The sequence below is a fragment of the Lathamus discolor genome, chromosome 5 (assembly GCF_037157495.1).
Source record: "Lathamus discolor isolate bLatDis1 chromosome 5, bLatDis1.hap1, whole genome shotgun sequence".
Taxonomy (NCBI): domain Eukaryota; kingdom Metazoa; phylum Chordata; class Aves; order Psittaciformes; family Psittacidae; genus Lathamus; species Lathamus discolor.
In genome coordinates, this window is record NC_088888.1 from 48,999,140 (window position 1) to 49,021,142 (window position 22,003).

The following is a 22,003-nucleotide window of genomic DNA, read 5'->3' on the forward strand; positions in this document are numbered from 1 at the left end:
TTCTAAGTAATTAAGGTACTTCGAAAATGCTACGAGGTTCAATGCTAGAGATAGGACTGTAGTTTAAAAGTACAGAATCTTCCGTATATAAAATATACAGATTTTTTTTATTTATTCTGTTCCTGACCTGACAGCTGGATTTATCTTCCGTTGCTTTGGCACCTAGTCTTTCTGTGCATAGTCCTTTATCTTTGGATGTTTCCAGATAAACCATTGAATGTATGGGTTTGCTTGTGCCAGAAACTCTCCCATAACTGAAAAGCAAACTACTGTTCTGTGTAAAAGTGGTGTTTAAAAATAGGTGTTACATATATAATGTTTTTATATATATACATGCACATATATGTGTGTGGTGTGTGTGTGTGTATGTGTGGGTATGGAAGATGGCCACAAACATCCTGTTTAAAACACCACTTTTACATGGAATGATGTTTTTATATAGATTTTTAAAACAAAGGAAGCAGAGTATTTTATGCCTTAGATTACTTTTTATCAAGCAATCTTGGCTTGGGAAGTCAGGTTATACTATAGGTGCACAGGTGCTACAATTTCCTAGAATTTTGTCTTTTTAGTAAATACTTCAAAGGGGGAGGGGGGTGTCTCTTCAATACTGTGTTTGTATGTCAGAGACCTTCATCTGACAGTTACTGATGAGTTTTTAAACTAGATACTGTAGCTCTTACTACCTTTGCTTAATAATTAAACCATTTTTTTTGTGGGAGTAGCTTTGTGGTTCCTCAAAGAACCTTTGCAACAGCAACAACTGAACTGTTTCCAGGATGAGTAAACATCTTGCTATGACAAGTACATGAGAAATAACTACAATTAATTGGGTGAATAATTAGCAAGTGTCTAAAAACTACTCATCTGTCTATTTCTGTATTTAAGGTGATTGCCAAGCAAAAGCCTATATAGGAAATGGAGTAATGTTTATTTGTATAAACCACTGGGGTTGTTTTTTAAAAAAACAACAAAAAAACAAACCACCCAAAAACTGTTGTTGTACAATACAGCTGTACAATATCTGTACCTGATATTCTACTGCCTTTACTGGTAATAGATTTCAAGGCTTTTACCATTTAACTGAAGTTGTCTGGAAACTTTATAAATTGGACACTAACCCAGAAGTTATTATATATGTGTTTATCGGTTTTGTATTGCAGGCAATGTGGTTAATATAAAACTTTGATATATTACCATGAGGTACAAATCAGTCTTTTTCCCTCTGGTATTAAATAAAAGTTACCCTGTTCTAGTGAATATTAAAAAGTTACAAGAATGTGTAAGCTCTGCTTAAAAGGAAACGTTTTCTGATTTCTATTTGAATCTGCTGTTATAGCTACAGTGAAAAGTGACAGTTCTTGCAAACTTGTTGAATTTTATCTAACTAGATTTTTTTTTTTTTAAATTTGGGCCCCCAGTGTTGGAAATAGTTTTTCTAGCATCTAACATGATTGATCACCAGAACTTCTATATTGAATAGAAAACTTCAGAAGAAGTGATTATTGATATGGCTGTAGTTTTACTTGTAGGTACAACAGTCAAAATCTCCTGAATACATTTACTATTTTAATCTAAATTAAAAATTACTCATAGGTGTATGTGCATACCAATGCACATGTTAAATTGCAAGAGTTCAACTTAAAAATCAGCCTGGAAAGATCTACTGGTTAAACTTCTGTAACTTTTTAGTTCTCATAAGAAGTGTATTTCAATTAAGCTTGCTTCCAATAGCCTTCTCAGAACTGTGAAGTGTGACACTGGAGTATCTTTTCGAGTGCACTTGTTTCATGGGATAACAATTTCTCGAAAGCAGTTATTAATGATCTTCTGCTGTCTAAAGTCTCAGTGTGAATAACATGATTTCAGACTGCTCAAGAAGGTGAATTACTTGATGTCTTTTTAAACCAATGTGCAAGACGATAAATTTTATTTCGGAAGGGTTAACAATACCATATTAATTCTGTCCTTTTTGTTAGGAACTTTCCCCTTGATATTCCTTCCATACTTCTGCTTGGTGCTTTAAACTTGCTGTCTGTTTCCATTTTGCCTATTGAACTAGTGGCCAGCAGAAAGAAGAGTAGCAGGGGGCTCCCTACCCTCTATGTCTCTGTTCAAACAGAGGAAGGGAAGAATGTTCCTTGTCTACTCTGGTAGCCTCTCCCTCATCAGCCCCTGTGCATCTATTATGTGACCAACTGCAGGTGTTCCAAACCTGTTAATGTACGGTCTTGTCTTGCATCTGGTGTCATGGCCAGGGATACGTATTTCTCTCACATGACGCAGACCTACTGTATAATAAAGCATTTATATTGGTAATTTTTCTGGTATAGCACTATGCCTTTAAAGAAATGTAATAGGAAAAAAGTTAAATGAGGTGCTATATCTTTCTACTGACTAGAGAGAGGAATGAGGTGTTTACGTCCTTAGAATAATGTGGTAATTCCACAATACATTTGAATGGGCTTAGTATTTTGAATTGTATTATATACTTCAAAATTATTTCTATTGCAGCTGCTCCACTTAAGATTTGACATTATGCTGTGGTATGCTCTTCAGAGTGAGGGAGATCTGTCTGCATAAGAACAGCCAGAACTGCACTGAATGAAAATGGGAGCATGAAGTCAGGCAGTTTTATAAATACTTCTCTGAGTGCTTATGTATTTATTTTATTAACTGATGGCTTAGTACATTTTGTATACCATGACCAGCATGTCATCTTGACTACTTGAAGACATGGTAGCGTCTGTAAATACCATCTTGATGTAGCCTGGTTCATGTTTTTATTGCCAGATGCTTTTTTCCTGAAGCAGGTATTAGGTGCAGTTTCTGTCTGGAATAATTTGTGAAGCCATTTTCCCTAAAAGACAGTAGTACTTGATGCTAGATGCTGGGCATAATTTTGGGAACATTGCATCTCAACCTGTTGTCTGGCTATTTACAGGAAGCTTAAAGACCTGTGAAATTTTGAGTTACTGTTTCCTCTGTGCCTTTCTTGATGTCAGCAGCACTCCGTCTCCCCTGGCCTCAAGATGGGACAATTTCTTTCTGGATTTCAGTGTTTTGCCTATTCTTTTTAGGCAATGCCTCTTGGTGTCCCGGTAGCACTTTGGAGACTATAAATAATGAGCTGTTAGTTTTCATGGGTGCAGTTGTCACCATTGACAAAGGTGTTTCCAGTTCAATTTGATGTTGGATTAATTACAAGTTTGTTCTGAATGGAAGACAGCAGACAGAATATTGAGCTGTCACAGCAGAAGAGCACACTTCAGAGTTCAGCTCTTCAGCAGCATAAACCTTTTTATAAATTTTAATCAATTTTTAGTACCATGTATCACACATTCTTGTGGCAGTCATCTTCAATCTCATATCTATCAAGCAGTTCTTCTAAATGATAACTTAATAAAGCTATCTTTCCTCTTTTGCAATATTTTCTCTTGTCCAGATTTTTAATTCTTTGGACTACAAACATCTTGTTAATATGTCTAGCTACTTATCAGTAATTTTTTCAGTTGTTCCTGTTGTTACATTATACGGTTATAATCTGAACTTCAGGATTTTGAGGCTTTCAGTGTGTTGCTTTAGCTTGGATAGTGGTATCTAGCAGAATTGAAGAGCATGTAAATAGGATTTTACTGTGTTAGGCAGAATGTCTAAAGCTGCTGGTCAGATTTACTTTACCCAATTCTCTTACAGTTTGAACAGAATAAAAATAATTGCTCTGCATCATGAAAATTTGTACAACTCTGAAGGACTATTTCTGCAAGGAACTGTACTTGTTGAAAGCTCAGATAAAGCTGAAATAACAGCAACAATGCGCGGTTGCAGTATGACAGCTGCTGCACTTGTTCAATTTGCAAAACGTAGCGAATGGAAATGTTATTGTTTTAATAAGGAGGCTTAAAAACTTAGAATATTTTTTGGAAATAACTTGTGAGTATGGTTTTCTTCATCTCTTCTATTTCTGGTCGGTGTTTGCATTGATATACTGGTTTTGCTTTAACCTTTCATATAAGGAAGTATTTTATTCTGTAAGATAAACTCAGTGCTGGATTTAATGCAATAAACATTAGTGTAAAATTTCTCAATGTAAGAATGAAATACATTCATTTCAATATGTAAGCAACATCTAAAAACGCTATTTAAAAGTCAAAGCACAGGGGGATAGTATGGTACAGAGTAATCTTCAAAGTCCAGTTTTCAGAAAGATCCTCAAAATAAGAGTAGCACCAGATAAATAGAATGCTTTACTTGAATGAGTGTGTTTTGTCTAGTGCTCAGTATTTACTTGGAAAAGATGAAACCAAAGGGTACTTTGCACTTTCCATGAGATGCGAGCAGCTTTTTTGAGTACAAACTGAATGCAGTTCATGATTTTGGTTTATAATGATTCCTCTCATTTCAGAAGTTGGGGAACAGACGGGTGAGGTAGGTTACTCCAGCTCTCCAGCAGAAGCACCTCCAAGCAAGTCTCCATCAATGCCATCGCTAAACCAGACCTGGCCAGAACTGAATCAGAGCAGTGAGGTTAGCACTTTTATTTAAGAGTTATTTAATTGCTAGTCAGTAACTAATTATGTATGTATATGTAATTCCTCATAAGTAGATTTCTGATCACAAATTGTGAAAAAGCAGGACAACTGGACACAGGAAGGTTCTACATGTGTTAAATTGTAAAAAAGTTAGTATGTTCCTTCTAATTTTTCTGTCTCATGAAATGAGCTACTGTTTAAAATGTTGTCATTGATAGTAATTAAGCTTTATATCGGTGACAGAATGAACTCACAGCACTTACTGGCTAAGTTGAATTCATTACCAATTTTTTTTATTTAAGGTGAGTTTTGGGGGCTTTTTTATTACTTTTGAAGGACTTTTATAGTCAACACTTGCGAAACGTCAAAATAAATTTCTGATGGAACTGAACATTGAGACTTATTTCTGCAGATGGTTTTACCCTGAAATATAAGTTACCTCGCCAGTAATGTAGATAAGTCATAGCTCTGGGTTTGTGTCAGAAGCAAAGAGTCAAAGTTGACTCTGTTGGCTAAATTTATTTAAATATTAAATTTATACTGTTACGTACTGCTGCTTTATCATTCTTTACTGTACATATTTGCTATATAAGCAGTCTTATATACTAAAGCTCTATCTTGTCAGAATTTGAAACCGAAGTTACTAAACAGGATTTTTTGTTTTGTGGTTTCTCCTCTCCTCCTTCCCCCCCAAAATGTCCATTGTTAAAGCCTGTAAGGAACTGATTCCTAGAGTCAGTCTTTTTGTTCTGGTTTACATTTTTGCCTTTGGCTTAGAATAAACCAGTGTTTTTACTCCAAGAGCTACTTCAGAGACTCAAATGAGTTCCTTACTGTAGGCCTACTAAAAAGATGGCATAGGCTTACAGGGAGTAGGGGGAAACTACTGAAATAGTGTTTTGAAAACTGTCAAGAAGAATCTAAAACTAACATCTGAGATAGTTCTGTCATTAGCTGAGTATTATCCTACCCCGCTCCTCTTATTGAAAAAGGTTTTTGTGGTTTTCTTCTTCAGACCTCAAGTGAATGGAAGATTGATAGCCAAAGTTTTAGACGAATCAGAGGACAGGCAATGTGAAACAGAAAATAAGCAAATTTTTAGGATTAAAGTTAGGAGCAACAGAAATTTTCTTCTCAGGAGGAAGGTCTTTGTAAAGTCTGCTGTTTCTCTTAAGGGTAAATGCTAGCCTCACAGTGATATTCTTGCCAAATAAAAAATGTAGAAAATTATTTAGTGGTTCTTAGTTGTTCTGTTTGATGGAATGACCCTTAGACTGCCTGTAGGATAAGCTTTAGGAGGGAGGTGAGCAGAGAGGTTGTTGCTAAAAAGCTGTAAATGTATGCAACTGTATTAAAATTTGCATTGATACACTCCATCATGTTTGCAATAAAGATTTAATAAACTAATAATTTGGTAATCTGCATTGTAATTAAAAAGATTCCTTCAATGTCCAGTGCAACTCAAAGCAATTGAATAGGGTAATTGCACTAATGGAACAAATTTAATGACAATTCTGTCAGCCACAGTCATGTCTTACGAAACTGACTTTGTCCATTCAGATAGATAATGTGGTATTTTCTTTATAAAAATCTACTAAAACTTTAAGAAGCTTGGAAAAGTTCTCATACTAAATATTACCAGATACTAACTATACTAAAATAATACTTGAACACTTGTTAAACGTTAAGAGCTTTTTGTTCTAACACAAAGGAATTTCTGATTTTCCAACTATATCGCTGTGCATGCTTCTTGCTCCTCTGTATTTTCTTTTCAGCATGAGTCAGGTCAAAGTCCATGAGGTTTTAATGCCATGAAAAAATTCCTAGTATTACTGCAGGCACCAGTCTAACTGTTTCCTCTTTGAACCTCATAACTGTCATCAACACATTGCTTGAAAAAGCCATCCGTCTTTGGATCATCTGCGTTTTCAGGCAGTTTCATCTCCATTAGTTTCAAAATTGTTGGTTACTTTGTGCTTACTAGCTCATACTTCATTTTTAGACTCTAGTTGCCAGGCTCAGTAAGGTCACAAGTATGGACCAAGGCAATCTCAAACTCAGAATAAAAAGCACTATGAAAATCCACCTAGCTCTGGATACTTCATTCTTCACATTCTCGCCTCTTCATTCATCACTTCTTCCTCACTTCAGGCATCTTTTCTGTTCAGTCTCAAGGCTGAGCAATTAGTTCTGGGAGCTTTAGAAAAACAAAAAAACCCACAACAAAACAAATATCCCACTGAATTTTTGTTGGAAACAGTCTAGTATCATATGGTCATAGTAGCTTTGACACAGATACAGAGATTTGCTTTTGAGTTCGCACCCTTTACACCTTGTTTCAACTGTCTTAATGTTCTTGTAGTAATGGTTCAGGTTGCTGTGAGTTTTAGTTTCTAGTAATTAACCTTTTGAAAGTACTTTTGAAACATTTTTGCAAGTCTAGAAGACAAGTATTTTAGTTCAGCTAGTAGGAATTTAAACATAGCAAATCAATTGTATTGTCAATGCTCTTAAACCTTGCATAGAGTTTGAGACAAAGTCTAGTAGATTCTTAATATATGTAGCTTCCTGTTAACCAGGGAATTAGCAGTAATAAGCTTCTGGTAGTATTTCAGGATGGAGCACAATAGCATATTCCCCGAAGCAGTCAGGAGGTGTTGGTGTTCATTTGTCTGTGCCCATCTAGGGAGCCTGGGAACAAGTAATAAATGTACCTGCAGTTTCTCTTCAGAGGAGTAGAATAAGAGGTAAATTCAGCATCCATCTCCAAGACATACTATTTTATTGTTGATCTTAATTATGACATCGATGCTGTATGCCTTTGTGGAAGTTTTGAAAAATCAAGAAACAATATTTCTGTAGTGGTATGGTTGCCAGTCTTACTAATAATAAATACTAATACTGATTTCATAAAAATTAGAAGCTGCGTAAATACAAGAGGAAAGTTGGGGAAATGCTGGCATAACTTTGCAGTTAAGTTTCTGACTTATAAAAACCTCTTGAGTGAGCCAGTTTTTACTAGCTCCAGACTACTTGCAATGCTGCCTTTTCATGAAGGGGTGGAGCAACACAGAGACAAACTGTTCAGTACAGACAGCATGACAGAGCAGTTAGGAAGGAAACCTTACATCCTTGCTAAAAACGTTTCATTAGCTTCTGTCCGTGAAGGGGGTATTTTTGTGAGTTAAATAAAATGAAAATTCCATTCCAACCAAAACAAAACAAAAACACCAACGTAGGAAAAAAGCCATCCCCCCAAAATATATGAACAGCATCCCATAATCTTTGCCTTAATTTAAAGTTTAAGATGAGATAAAGCTCTGTCTGTACAAGGAGTGACATCACACATGAAAACACACATTTAGTTTTGGGTTTTTTTTTTTCTGAATTTAATTTCAGCTGATTAAAAGCAGTTAGGAACTTCTATAAGGAGTTATTTCTGAAATAACTGGTTTAGACTAGTTTCACATGCAGGCTGTTCATTGAATATATTTTGGTGTAGAGGAGCACATGAGATAAGGTTGACTAACACCATATAGTTTGTCCTGTATCTTCTGGAATCATTTATGTTGATTTGCCTATGGAGATGAGACAAAAATATTGGTTTGTTCTCACAACTATATTAACATAATTTTTTTGTTGAATTTTCTGAGTATTGAAAGTTTTGAATTTTTAATTTTTGTTGTAGTGTTTGAGACTTGTTTAATATTTACCAATATATTACAAGCTTAGCATTCCTATTGTGATTTGTAATCTGTGTTCTGGATCACAGACTAATTTTATGTACTTTGGTACTTTGTTGATCCAGTTGTGGCTGTAGCTTGACAAGCATGTGGACTCCTGACAGCCATGTATTGGTACAGCATGCCTATATCTTACAAAATTGTTCGCAGATTGACTTATTTGCTTTTAGCAATCAATAGTGTGTTTGAGTTTAATTCTTTGCCTTGTCAGTGATTTAGACTTGTAAAAATGCTCTTTTAAAGCATAGAATCACTTTCTGAGGGGTTGCACTGGCAAGCTGAACTGGTGTAATTGGAGTACTCTGCTCAGTGTTCATTCATCTGGGATTTTATAAGAAAATCAGCATTTGCAAAATACATTGAAAACTTGGCAGCTACAAAGCCGAAGAACCTTTTTGTGTGTTTTATAATTACAAATACACATGTATTGCTGATTTTTATCTGTACAGTGTTTGAATGGCTTAACGATATTTTTTCCTTGTATGATTTTCATTGGCAAACATGAACTTTGAAGGTACTTCTGTTGGCTGTGCACCTGTATCTTCATTGTGAAATGAGAATGTAAAGATAAATATTGACAGGTAACAAACTTGGTTGCACAACAAGCTCAGACTGAAATAGAAATACTTAATGTGTATTGTTGTGCTTTCCAAGTCAGTTACTGCCCAGTGCAAATGTAGTACTTTCCAGTGCAACCCCTGAACTACTATGCTATATCTCCTCAGTGATCTTTTACTCCCATCTTTCTCATCATGCTGACTTCTCTCCTCTGTCTGTTCAGCAGTGGGAGACATTTAGCGAACGCTCTTCAAGCTCACAAACTCTGACCCAATTTGATTCTAACATTGCACCAGCTGATCCTGTAAGTCAATCACTTAGCTTGCTTGTTTGAAATTAATTTTATTAACACTGAATTTCCATTCATTGTATTTACCTGTTATGCATGATTCCATGAACTGCTTTTTGGGGAATGGTGGCAGGCTTCTCCAGATTTTTACTCATTTTAGAAATACGAGTTTTCTAGTGCTACTCATGTTCAATACCAGAGTGCAAAGAATGCTTTTCCCTTGATTTTGAGGTAGTACAACACTGCTATCAAAACCTGTATTATGCAAAGTATTTAAATGTGTAATGGTTTTTTTTTTTTAATATTTATAAGTTGATGCAAGGGCCACTCCCAGTGATAAACCAGTCCTGTTTTAGTTTTTGTCTTAAATGTTGTTTTGGTGTTTTCAAGTTGCAGAGCCTGATTTGTACAAAATTTTAGGAGTTGACAATGCTAATTCGCTGAAAAACTACTGGGCTTTAATCAGTGTGGTATTTCATATTCCTATGTTTTTGCCAAGTTACTTTCAATAATAAGGCTGTTAGTATTCTTTCAGCTAAACTTCTGCTGTTCTAATGCTTTACTCAGTGAGGAGTGCTCTGAAGAATTATGTAGTTAAATAGCTTGTGAAGTTTGGGAGCCAGAAATTCACTATGGCATTTCCAGTTCTGCTGGTTTTAAACTTCATAGCATGTGACATTGTAGTGCTTCTGAGATGCATTAAAATTACTTCAGTAATTAGCTGCTGCTTTCATCCTGCTTTTCTTACAGGTTTAATTACCACAGTTAGTATCCAGTTTAATTTAATTACGGTGTTGATGTCCATTTGATTCTGTAACAAAATTATAGGTGTGCTTAATATGCATTTAACTGCTTTTACTATTAAAAACATCACTTCTGAAAAGAGGTAATATGTAAATGTACATATATTTTTAAGTACATCAGTACTTCATTCTCAGAGCTAGCCTTGATATTTATGTGGAAATAGCACTTCTAGATGCTGGAAAGTATAAATCAAACTGCGTTGCTCCCTATGCTCAGAATTACCCTTAGTTAACATTCAAAACACATGAAATTGTCATACTTGAAGTGAAAACCAGCCCTTTTCCATCTGAGAGACTTTTTTGGTTTAAATGTGCTATTTTTATGCTTTAATGAAGTAAACATGATGGAAATCAATTTATAGTTGTTTCTTCTATGTATAATTGCTCGGCAATAAAGAGCTATCACTGTCTTGTTTCCACAGTAAGATAGTAGTTTATTTTACACATAATTAATAAATGACAGAAATCTGATGTTTGAACTTTTTCACATACATTAATAATCTAAAAAGTAGAAAGTGATGATATATGGAAAATTCATATATAGCTGTTTGTGTGTATATGACTGAATGCATGTCTGTCTAAATAGAAATTCAATAGAAATACAGAAAATATACTGGGAGATCACACTTTTGCGTTGTTTTCTTACAATGTTTGTAGTTAAGAAAAAATTTAGAGTGGTGAGCATCTTTAAAGCTTACTAAGGTAGTTGACGGTGGGAATAGATACTTCAGAGTCTTTTCATATGAAAATAAAAACAAATGGCACCAAATTTTCAGTAGCAGTATGCAGACTTCTGAGTTTAGCAGGCTCAACCATGATGCTTAGGACTGATTTATTGAACAGCTCTGGCCTTCCCAAAGGAGAGAATAGGCTTTTTCAAGCAGTTGTTAATAACTAACTAAAGAGTATATTCACAGACCAGTTCTTCTGTCTTTTTGTTGGAAAAGCAGCTGCTTTGGAGGTAAAAGATAAGTGAAAAGATTAAAACGGTACATTCATCTCCCTGTATGGGAACATAATTTGCCTACTGTAAGTGAAAGTTGGTAACATGATGTTTTGTGTAAAATTTGATTAATGATCTGAATTAATACATTATGTAACAATCCATTTCACCATGAGACATGATTTTTATAGTAGCTGAAGTAGGTACAGCAAGAGTGATTTTTGCATGGTAATCCCATTGGGGCGGGGTGGGGAACCCAATATATTCCTAGAAGCTGGATGCAACAAGAGTGTTTGAGCTGTGACTAGAAAGTGGTCTTGAAAGTTATTATTTGCAGCAAGAATAGTGTAAGATCAAACTGCTTTAGAAAATATTAATGTAAATATATTAAGCATGGTAGAATTGATCAGCTTGGGTAGTCAGAACAGATTAAATTTGTGTAGTTCTGAAAGTTCTTGTCATTTCTAGGGACAGGATATAACTAGGATTTTTTTGTGTGCTGTCACTGTACCACCCATTCATATATTCTGAATTGAGGTGACAACCTCACACCACTATGTCCATATTTTTAGGTTAACTTGAGAACAAACATAAAAGTTTTAAGTGTCTTTTTTTAAGCTATCTACTTATCTACTCAGTCTCCAAACCAATTGAAAAGGGCTGTCTATAAAGCACATTAAAATGGAGTCAATTATCTGAACTACAAAGAAAATGCCTCGGTCTGATGTCAGTGCCTATCTAGAGCATAGAGGTATATTCCATAGAGCTTATTATCCTCAAGTTTAGAAGATTCTGTTTTAAAGACTGCTAAAACAATTTGTCTTTAGCTACTACAAATTACCTATTTTATAGACAATTACTCATACAATTTAAAGAGGCCATAACTTCCTGAGGCATCATAAGTAAACCTCAGTGGTGGGATTCTGAAATTGCAAGATTTTGTTGGGTAGTTTTGGGATTTGGTTTTTTGTTTGTGGTGGGGTTTGGGGTTGTTTTTTTGGGTTGTTTTTGGTTGGTTGGTTTTGGTTTTTTTTGGGGGGGGGTTGGTTTGTTTGGTTTTTTCCTTTTCTTGATTGACTGGGTTTTTTTGAAGGTTCACTTCTGGTATGGCAAAAGTTGTGGAAAGCCGGTAGATCTCAGCTGTTGTCCTAGTTGCAACTTGATTATCTATAGAAACATTTCTAGTGCCCTTTTAAAGTAGTATGCTAGGTTACACCTCATACATCACTGTAGTATGCTAGGTTACACCTTAAAAATCATTAGAGAAACTTCAGCTTATAGAGCTTTGGTTTTGTGGGTATATTCAAGTCTCTGGAACTTGTGTAAAAAATCAGATTTATGAAATTTTGTTTAGAGATGACATTTTGCATGGTGTCAGACACTCTTAATAGAACTGTTTAAACATAGATTAACATAACTTAACTCTGGTTTCCTCCACAGGACACTGCAATTGTGCACCCAGTTCCTATAAGAATGACTCCAAGCAAAATCCACATGCAGGAAATGGAGCTTAAAAGAACCGGAAGTGGTAATATGTTTTCTCTTGCTAATGCGAAAGTATTTGTACAATTACACTTGGCCTTGCTTCCTTAAACATGCTTTTTTCTTCTCCATGGGCAAATATATCTGGAGTTACAACCAGGATAATTAATGAGATTCTGTTAGTTAAGGATCGGAGTACTGTTCAGATAGGTTTTGAATTGGCCATTTGCAGCAGTACAAATTCCACCATCTACAGGAGATCACTGCTCGAAGTAGTTTCAGGAGCATGATGATATGGATATGGGCCTCCGGGAGGATGTCTAGGTTTCTTGCTTCTTGAAGGAGACTTTGAAGAGTGAGAACATAACCTGCATTGATAAAGCTTGTTCTGCTGTAGTCAGAAACACTGAGTTTATTATTTTGAAACCTGACAGCATTTGGGAGGATTGGCAAGCCTTTTGTTTTCGGTAGAGTTTTTTGTTGGTTTGGGTTGGTTGTTTTTGGGTTGTTGATTTGGGGTTATTTTGTTCAGGGTGGTGTTTGGTTTGGGGGTTTTTTTGTTTGTTTTTGTTTGTTTGATTTGGTTGGTTTGGGGTTTTTTTTTAATAAGAATAATAAGCAAGGAGGTTTCATAATTTCTTTTTGAGGAACAGTAGAGTCTTAATTTGTAGGTGTGTGCCATGCCAGTATTTCCTAAGGTCACATAACTCATGCAGAATATGAGAATAAACAACACATTTCTTTCAGAATATCCTTAGCCTTGTAAATGGGTAAAGATTCCAAACTATTGACACTATAGAAATAGAAATAACACTATTATACAATGTAAAATCATACACCAATTTTAGTCTTGAATGCAGCCCTTTAGATAAGGGTAGAAAACTAATATAAAGCCTTGGCTTCAGAAGTAAAGGCTAGTTTGAATATATTAATTTATTTAGACTTATTTTTCAATATAGATCATGCTAACCCTACTAGCCCACTACTTGTGAAACCACCTGATCTCCCAGAAGAAAACAAAATGAGTTCATCTGTAAAATTTACACCTGGAAACACAGTTAGTAAGTATCACGGTATATTTCCTCATCTAACTTTTTATATTATACAAAATAGAGATCTGATATATTCCTCTGTGAGTGAAAACTTACTAGATAGGAGAAGCTCTAAAGTGAGATAAACATATCCAAAGAACAGAGACAAAGTATATATTAGAAGTAGTAATTAAGAAAGTTCTAGATGTCACTGGAGATGTTTTCCTGCCATGTGTAGAAAAAAGTTCATATTTTCAGCTCTTTTCCATCTTCCTATTTTCTCTTCTAATCTTAGGATGAGAAATTGAAATGTATGGAAAGTGGAATTGACTAAGTATTTGAATCTACTTCAGAACTGTGTAACAATGCTTTCTGAAGGGTGAAAACCTGTTCACCACAACTTTCAGGCAATTTACATATAGTTTAGCTACTAAGAAAATGCAATAGACATCTAGATTTCTTTTTTAGCTACAGCTTTTCAACTGTTTATTTGCTTCTAATAGCATTTTTGATTTTTCAGTAACTCCTATGTCCAAAATTTTACAATCTTTTGATTTGATCAGTCCACTTGTCTAATATTGAAAGAGGTCCCAGATTATATGTAGCCTGAATGAGTCTTTGGGATCTGTTTCTGAGATTTGTCTTCTTTAAACTGGGAACTTCAGTAAAAATAAGATTTGAAGAGCTCATTACTTTGAGTCCTTTGCATTATTAAGACAGTAGTATTTTGGTTGGTTTGTAATACAGAAGTAATTTAGAAAGTGCCAGGTAAGAATGTGTCTTACTAAACAGGAAAGTCATGTCTGCAGGATTCTCATCTCTGGGTCGTGGCTGATGTGTCTTAACACTTTTGAAAACTTTAGTGTCCTACGAGGTTAAAATAATATTTTGAGGCTAGGCAATTGAGAAAAATCTTGATGTTCTTGATTAGAATTTTCTTCTTTACTGATAACTACCAGGTAAGTCTCATTGCTCTGGTGATTTTCCACCTTGAACTGTGCTTTACAGGGTGCTCTGGAATCATCCCTTGTGATAACTTACTCTCAGATCCATTTTTCTGTCCATATTCATTCCACAAAAATGTTGTGACTTTTGTTGAGACTCCTCATTCGTGGGGGAAAAGACCTCATGCTTTGCATCCCTTTTAAGGGTAAGGGTGTCCTTAAGGTGTTAAGGAAACTGTATGTGATGCTGTAATAGCATCTTTCTTTTATAGAGGTTGCCTTAAACAGAAGCTTTTTGAAAAGATTTAGTCCAAAACAGAGCTGACTACTAGCCTTGAAGGTACAGAAGTTGCAGTAGTAGTAAAGCTACTGAGTTTGTCTCTGTACTGTACATATATTTTCCTTTTTCTGACTTCTAAAGTTGGTGACAGCCTTTCAGCACTTCTAAAATAAAGCATGTCCTACTTCTTGCCTTTTATTTTTACTTGGATGTCTCTTACACTTGTTGGCTAGATTGTCGAATTGATAGAATGTCAAATGTTTAAAAAATCAGTGCTTACGAAACTTATATTTTGTATTTTAATTACAACATTGCTGTCATTGCTTATTCTTCCGTACATCCCAGTAGTAACCAAGAGCTCAGTCAGAAGTATTGGGTGAGGGGAGTTGGTTTGTATTGAATCCTTCAATTATTCAGATTCCAGGATTTTGAACCCTGCCCAAAGGATACCTTTCAGGGAAAAAAAATATGTAAACCTTTTTTAAAAATAAAAATTGAGTATTTGAAATTATCTGTTACCTGTATCTGTTAGAGTATATTAGTGGTGCATAACAAATAATGAAACTTTTTACTTTTCTCTTACCAGCAGATGGTTATAGCAGTTCGGACTCGTATACTTCAGATCCAGAGCAAATTGGAAGCACTGTAACGCGGCAACGGTCAGTAGAGTAGCAAGGGGAAAAAAGAAATAAAAGCTGGTTAAAGAAGCCTGTTCTGAGCTTCTGTTGTTTGATAACGAGCTTGTAAAATGAGGGCTGAATAGATTCTTAACTTTAACACTCAGGAAACCGGAGGCAGTCTCTTTTCTAATGCATTAATAATGTGTGCTCTTCCTGTTCATGTGTAAAGTAACAGTTACAAAAAGAAACGTAGTCTAAGAAGTTATTTGGGATTGGCCAATCAAATGAAACTCTACTTTCAGTCGAGAATCTTGGTAAAGGCTCTCCCTAAACACAACGGAATATAAACACAGTGTTCATGGTGTTACTTGAAACCAATTTTTTGTGTTTTTTAAATCATGTGAGGCATTAATGGAGAAGGACCTTGTGACTTTGCAGTATACAAGGAGAATAAAACATAAATAAGAAATATCACAGCAGTAACTGAATCTCTTTTAATAATGGACTTTTATTACATGAAGGGCAGTCACAGGCCCAACATAAATTAAGGGATTGGAGGAAGCTATGCAAGCGCATAACCAACAACTTCATCATTTGACATAAGAGAATGTGCTGTACTAGCTGGTGCTAATTGTTCCCATTAAATCTGCCTGAATAGGATTAAAAACCAGCCATGCCATTAACCATCTTACAATCAGTTTCAGAGGTAAGTTTCAAAACAAAAATAATTAGGGAGACTTCAGTAGCAAAGAAAGACTTGCAGTTGCCTGTCAGCACAGCAGCTTAAAAACTTCTTTCCTCCATTATATTTAATGGCAAATTTGATTCTGTCCTGCTTCTACGTATGTTTTTGCACTATCAACATGATGGTTTCAACATGTTCTTTTCACCTCTGATTTTTGTGTTAGGTTCTCTTGCTGAACTTGTGTAGATGAATGAAGCTTTATGATGAGTTGCTGCTTAATGCCACAGGCAGCTTCTGTCCAGATCAGGCAGTTCTGGCAGTGTCCACCCAGGAAATTTTTCTCCCACGTCATCTTTTACTTCCTACCACTGATATCTCATCAACCGATTGCAGCTTTATCTATAGAGATTGCATTGTCCTTAACCCTACCATTAGTCCAGAGTACTTTTTTGAATTTTCAAAGAGCAAAAACTGGCAAGACTATGTCAGATAATAACACTTCAGGAGTGTCTTTCAACCACTTTCTCCCTTCTTTAATCCTACTTGTGCCTTACTAGACTAGCTAGATGGATGACCCTAGGACTCAGTGTAATTAGATTTTCATTTCATCAGCTGGATATATATACATTTCATCAGTGTTACATGTAGAAGAATTGTCCGCGAGATTATATTAAGAGAGTAAATTTTTCTCCTGTGATAACTCACATTTTTCTCTGGACCTATACATTCAGGAATTTCAAGTTCTGTGTGGAACTTTGGTACCTCTTACCTTTCCTAGTTTTGTTTTATGATAGTTTCAGAAGAAAATTGCAGAAGTCAGTTGTAGAAAAGAACTTATCAGTTATTTATGAGTTGAATAAAAGAGTAGTTGTATTCCTGTCAGTGATAAAGTAAATCTGTCTTGCTCATGTTTGAATAGTTAGGAAGCTTCTGCAAGATGCTTTTAAATGGAAGGTGTATACAGTAAATCCCACTCAAAGGTACTTGGGCACTATTTCACCCTTCTATCCTTTTTGCACGTGTGCTCGATGAATTTACAACAGGTATCCACTAGATGGTGATCCGACCTAAGAAATGAGTAGCAACACTGCTACCGAGTATATGGATTTGGAAAATTTCAGGCAGAGAATTAAATAGCTATTTGAGATAGTTCAATATGCATTGAGGCAGGTCCAACAGAAACTTCATATTCTTCAGTGACATTAAACTTAACCTGTTTAAAACCTAATCAGGATGTTGAGTACATCTTCCATACTTTGCAAATTATAGTGACTGCTATCTGGGTGGAATTTCCGTATTTAGGATTCTGTGTTCCTGAACTATTATTGTTTAGGATGTGTGTCGAGCTATTGGTTTTCCAAAGACAAATTTCTTGTGATAATATAAGAATAGTTAGGATAACAGATTTAAGTAAACGGAAATATAAAAACAATCGTGAAATCAAAGAATATCAGAAATTTAAAACTGATTTTGTAATCTGCAAAGCTCACTGGCAATAAGGCTCTTTTCCATCTGTCAAACTTTATTTTATTAATTGCATACTTTGAAAAGCTCTTGAATTTTAGTTCTGTTATAGCTGCCTAAAATCTCCACGTAAACTTTTGTTTTGCAGGTCGCATTCAGGAACTTCTCCAGATAACACTGCACCACCACCACCCCCTCCAAGGCCTCATCCTTCTCATTCTCGATCATCATCTTTAGATATGAACAGATCCTTTTCAGTTACCCCAGGTAGATATACCCTGTTCCTCTTGTATGTTATGTTATTTTTCAGCATATATATTCCTGAAGCATACTTTTTTTTTTTCTCTGAAGAAAGATTTTGTCTTCTGAAATCATTGCTTCTGAATGAAAAAGCTGGAAATGTTGTTACTCTGTTTGTATAAAAATGTGTGGTCCACTTTGCTTAAACAGATAATTTATAAGTAAATTCTGAATGCTGGCATTGTAGTCCTTTGGGTGAATGTGGGGAGCAAAGTCAGGCAGTAACATTTTGGTGGCGCACCTACGTGGAATGAATTGCATCTGCCAGAATATTCTCAAGTGAAGATCTTTTGGTATCAAATGTATTAGAGAGGGGTATTAAGTATTTCGCCTCAGAGGAAATTGTTAATGGTCACTTCTGATTCTACTCAAGGGTTTTTATTGTACTTCTGACTTGTCAGTACTTTTCAATCCAGGATCACAGAGTATGAGAAAGTGTTAAGGTGGTCTATAATGAGAGTAAAGCAAAAAAAGAAAGGACTAAGTTCAGCAGAGTATGACCGTGTCTGTACTTTGAGCTGGAACAAAGGACAAGATCCATGTTCTGATTCCTTGTTTTGTCTGTTGCAAATTTGAAAGGAGATGCCATTACAGTTATGGTCAACGTGACAGGCTAATACATAGGCAAAATGCAGAATTTCTTCATGTTGACAAGTCAAAAAAATTAGATAGTACTGTAGCATGAAGAGTAACAATCTTGGCCAAATGTGATGCCTCTTTTACAGGACAGCAACAGGCTGGAGTTGTTGCCTATCCCCCTGCAGTGCCTCCAAGACCACAGCCTTCACAGGTGATGATGTCACTTTTGAAAAATCATACTCTTAGTGCATCATTTTTATCTAACTGAATTTTAACTTATCTCTAACATGAGTAGCATTGCTTAGTATTTTTGAAACCAGCAATTTGTGAATGATGGCAAAACCTATACTAGCCAAATGTTAGCCTCTCCTGAATAAAGAACTGCTTCTGACAGAACCATGGAAAGGGATTAAATTAGTGAAAAGGAATGAGTGGCTCTGGAGCTCTGAGTTGTAGGAAACAGAGTCACACTTTCACATTTCTTTACCTGTCCATGTTTAGCTAGTAGGCCTTAACACAGGGAGCAATCTTTAAAAGTTGCAAAATAAGTGTTTTTCTTCCTTGGGTCTGGCATAGGATATAGTTTTTTCATAATACAACTGCTCCCTAACGGAGATATCCCACTTCCCCACTTCTTCCTTTGTCAGAGACTTGGTAATCTTGCAGTCCTGGTTGTTTCAGTTGCAACCTGAGTTGTTTCAGTTGGCTGATTTGGTAGAAAACAAATCTTGCATAAGTTTGGGTTTGGGTTTTTTTTTTTTTCCTCCTTTGTCTCAACCAGCTGAATCCTTCAACTGCTCTGCAGATCTGGCATGGGACAGATAAAGTTGTTTTTCAGTTGCTTTGCAGCAGCAGCTACTTCCTAGAATCTGAGTTACCATCAACTGAAGTCAGTCAATGGGCTTCACTTCCTTTTCTCTTAAAGTTTTCCCTATGTTTATAAACACAGAATGGTCTCTGTGTCTTGGATGAGATGTGCTTTGTCCTACTGACAATGTCACTAAATACTTTTGTCTTTCTGGTGCAGGGTGCAGGTCCTCATGTGCATCGCCCAGTGGATGCTGAAGGCCTAATAGCTCATACCAGTACCTCACCTCAACAAATACCAGAACAGCCAAATTTTGCAGACTTCAGCCAGTTTGAGGCATTTGCTGTTTCAGGTGTAAACAAAGAAGAAGATGATGAAATTGAAACACACTCAGAAGTCTTGCAGGTGAGCAGAAGTGAAGATCATGTCAATTGCTTAACAGCACCAGCAGTTATGAGAATTTCTTAAAACCTACTTCTGCTGTTTGAACTTACTAGTTTAGTGTTTTTGACAGTGTCCCAATCCATTGCTAGAAAGCAATTATGTTACACATTGCTACATTTATTTAGTAATTGCCAAATACCTAGACAGAAGTTTTTTCAGTTCTTAACTACAAAATCGAATTACAGTTATTAGCATATATGTGCACAAACATCATTGTATCGGTGCATTTAAGATTTTGCAGAGGCAAAACTTTTCTTCTGCTCATTCTTGTCAGCCTTTCAAATGACTTCTAAGTCATAAACTAGTCTGTCTTAATAAATGAGATGACAGTCACATATTGTTAACTTCTGCTATAATTCCATTAATTTGTTTTTGTTCAGCGCCATTGGAGAGACAGCTAACCTGAATAAAAGTCTAGCATCCTTCTATAGTAGGTCATCAGAAATGTTTACAAAACCTTGTTTCCTACTATGGACACAGGACTTAAAAGTTTGGAAGCCTTGGGGTTTATTTCTATTAATGTCGTAACACCAAACTACTATTACACAAGTTACTTCATATTTTCCTGTCATAATTTGTAGCCTTCACCCAGACTGTAAATTCTCTGGTGCACTTCGACATCCTCAGTTGCAAAAGTACCTGTGGTGCTTTAAAGTTCTCCCAACTATCAGCAGCATGTTCTTGCTTCCCATAATTGGGAAGGTCAGTGATGTAGAACCGTTTGAGGGCTCTCCATGTACCTCCTTGCAAAATCAGCTGCATTAGCTTCAGCTGCCACTGAAAACTGCTGAAGTTAAGCTTGCTGATTGTTTTGCACTGGCGTGGACAGGGAACAGTGGCATTGTGCTCCACTGGAGGGATTAACCTTTGTCGGAAGAGATGAATAATGGTAATGTAGTAGCAGAAACAGCTGTAGCATTTTATCATCAGGCCACAGCCTCTTGTACTCTACAGTGCCTCATAACATTGGGGGTTTGGCTTTATTTAGAGTAAAATGCTTGAGAGCAGAGTACTTTCAAATAACCACTGTGTCTCTTCTTCATGACAATTTTATATTCTGTATTGAATCTTAACTTCTGTGTCAAAAGATGGGTCTGACAGGAAGTACAGCATTTCACTTGTGCCTATTTCTGTAAGCTGCTTCCAGGCCAAACCAGTGTTTGTGACCAAGATAGTTTTAGATGGTTTTACTCCAAAGCATGTGTTGTTGTTGTATTCCAGCTTGTCCTTCTAAAGAAGACTTGAATTTTAGGTGTTAACTATATTTATGTATCAGAACACAGGAAACTGACTGTTGCTGAATGAAATATTTGTTGAGAAGTAGTTTTCTAAATATAGTGTATATCCCTCTAGGTTGAAAAGCCCTCTGATTCTGCAAGTTCCCTTAGAGTTGCCAAAGCAGATGGAAGAGTTGAAGACAAAGCACCTGCTAATGTCCCCACTAGTGCGGTACGCAAAGTACACTTGGAAGGAGAGCGTAGTTGTTGGATGCATTTGAAATTGTCTGTTTTGATTTGTGACAGCAACTCTGCATGCTTCCACTCGAACCCAGTTTTCTTAGGTCCAGTGTGTGCTTGAAATAGGCATGTGTGTGATGAATTTTTGCATGAGATGTTCATGATTGCCTTTATTCTTGAGATAGCAAAAAATGAAGATCCTTAAGTGTTCAGATTTTTGAAACAGCGAAACTTTTAGTGCAGAAATCGGTTAACAGAAGTTTTTTGTTGTTACCTAATTACTGGGGGGAAGGCCTGTTCTGAGATGTGTATTTACAATTGACTGCTTGCACAGTTTTTTCAGACCATATGAGAATGCAGCTAGATGTCCATCAGAGAATATCAGATGGGCTGTAAATTCAGTTAGCTCAGTAACTGGTTTTAAAAATATGTAATATAAACAAGCTCTCAGGTTATAATCCAAGTCTAGTGCAGCTTGTGAGAATTAATAGGGTGTGATTTTTCTCTCTAGGGTAAAGGCACTACCCCACTTGCTCCACCACCAAAGCCTATTCGCAGAAGATTAAAATCAGAGGATGAGCTAAGACCTGAAGCTGAGGAACATACACAGAAAACAGGTGTCATAGCTGCTGTTCTTGCTTCACAGCCATCTATTCCTAGGTAACCCAAGAAGTGTATAAATACATCTGTTACTGGAAACTTTACATTAAAACAGCATACACACTTTCTGTTCCAGGAGCTGGAAACACCTTCAGTGTGTTTGAATTAGATTAATTTAACAGTTTAAAAGTTTTTTGCTTTTAAACAAGATCATCCTAAAGCCCTTATTACTGGGAAACCGTTTAGTGGTCTTGAATTTTGGAGTGTCAACTTTTCAACTTCCGCAAGTATGTTGGAAATAAGTGGCAGAAGTATTAAGATGTAGTGTTGAATTTCAAATAACTGTTACTATGAACAGTCCAAAATGTGCAGTCTTTGTGTCCTAGCTTGAAAGTGGGACTGTTGTGTTAGTCACTTTGAGGTAAATGAATGTTGTACAGT

The 22,003-nt window shown here is 36.0% G+C and overlaps 1 protein-coding gene across 9 annotated transcripts in view; it reads left to right on the forward strand.

Annotated features, from left to right (window-relative positions):
* REPS1 (RALBP1 associated Eps domain containing 1) overlaps window positions 1–22,003 on the forward strand; it is a 65,300-nt gene that overhangs the window by 40,556 nt on the left and 2,741 nt on the right. For 4 of the 9 annotated variants that reach the window (XM_065680720.1, XM_065680724.1, XM_065680728.1 and 1 more), the window contains 10 exons: window positions 4,406–4,527; window positions 9,057–9,137; window positions 12,309–12,396; window positions 13,310–13,411; window positions 15,192–15,264; window positions 17,523–17,641; window positions 18,400–18,464; window positions 19,281–19,466; window positions 20,859–20,954; window positions 21,474–21,622. In XM_065680720.1, the coding sequence (XP_065536792.1) occupies window positions 4,406–4,527; window positions 9,057–9,137; window positions 12,309–12,396; window positions 13,310–13,411; window positions 15,192–15,264; window positions 17,523–17,641; window positions 18,400–18,464; window positions 19,281–19,466; window positions 20,859–20,954; window positions 21,474–21,622 (1,081 nt within the window). The remainder of the gene's footprint in view (window positions 1–4,405; window positions 4,528–9,056; window positions 9,138–12,308; window positions 12,397–13,309; window positions 13,412–15,191; window positions 15,265–17,522; window positions 17,642–18,399; window positions 18,465–19,280; window positions 19,467–20,858; window positions 20,955–21,473; window positions 21,623–22,003) is intronic. The other 5 variants (XM_065680727.1, XM_065680723.1, XM_065680721.1 and 2 more) reach the window with 5 other exon arrangements.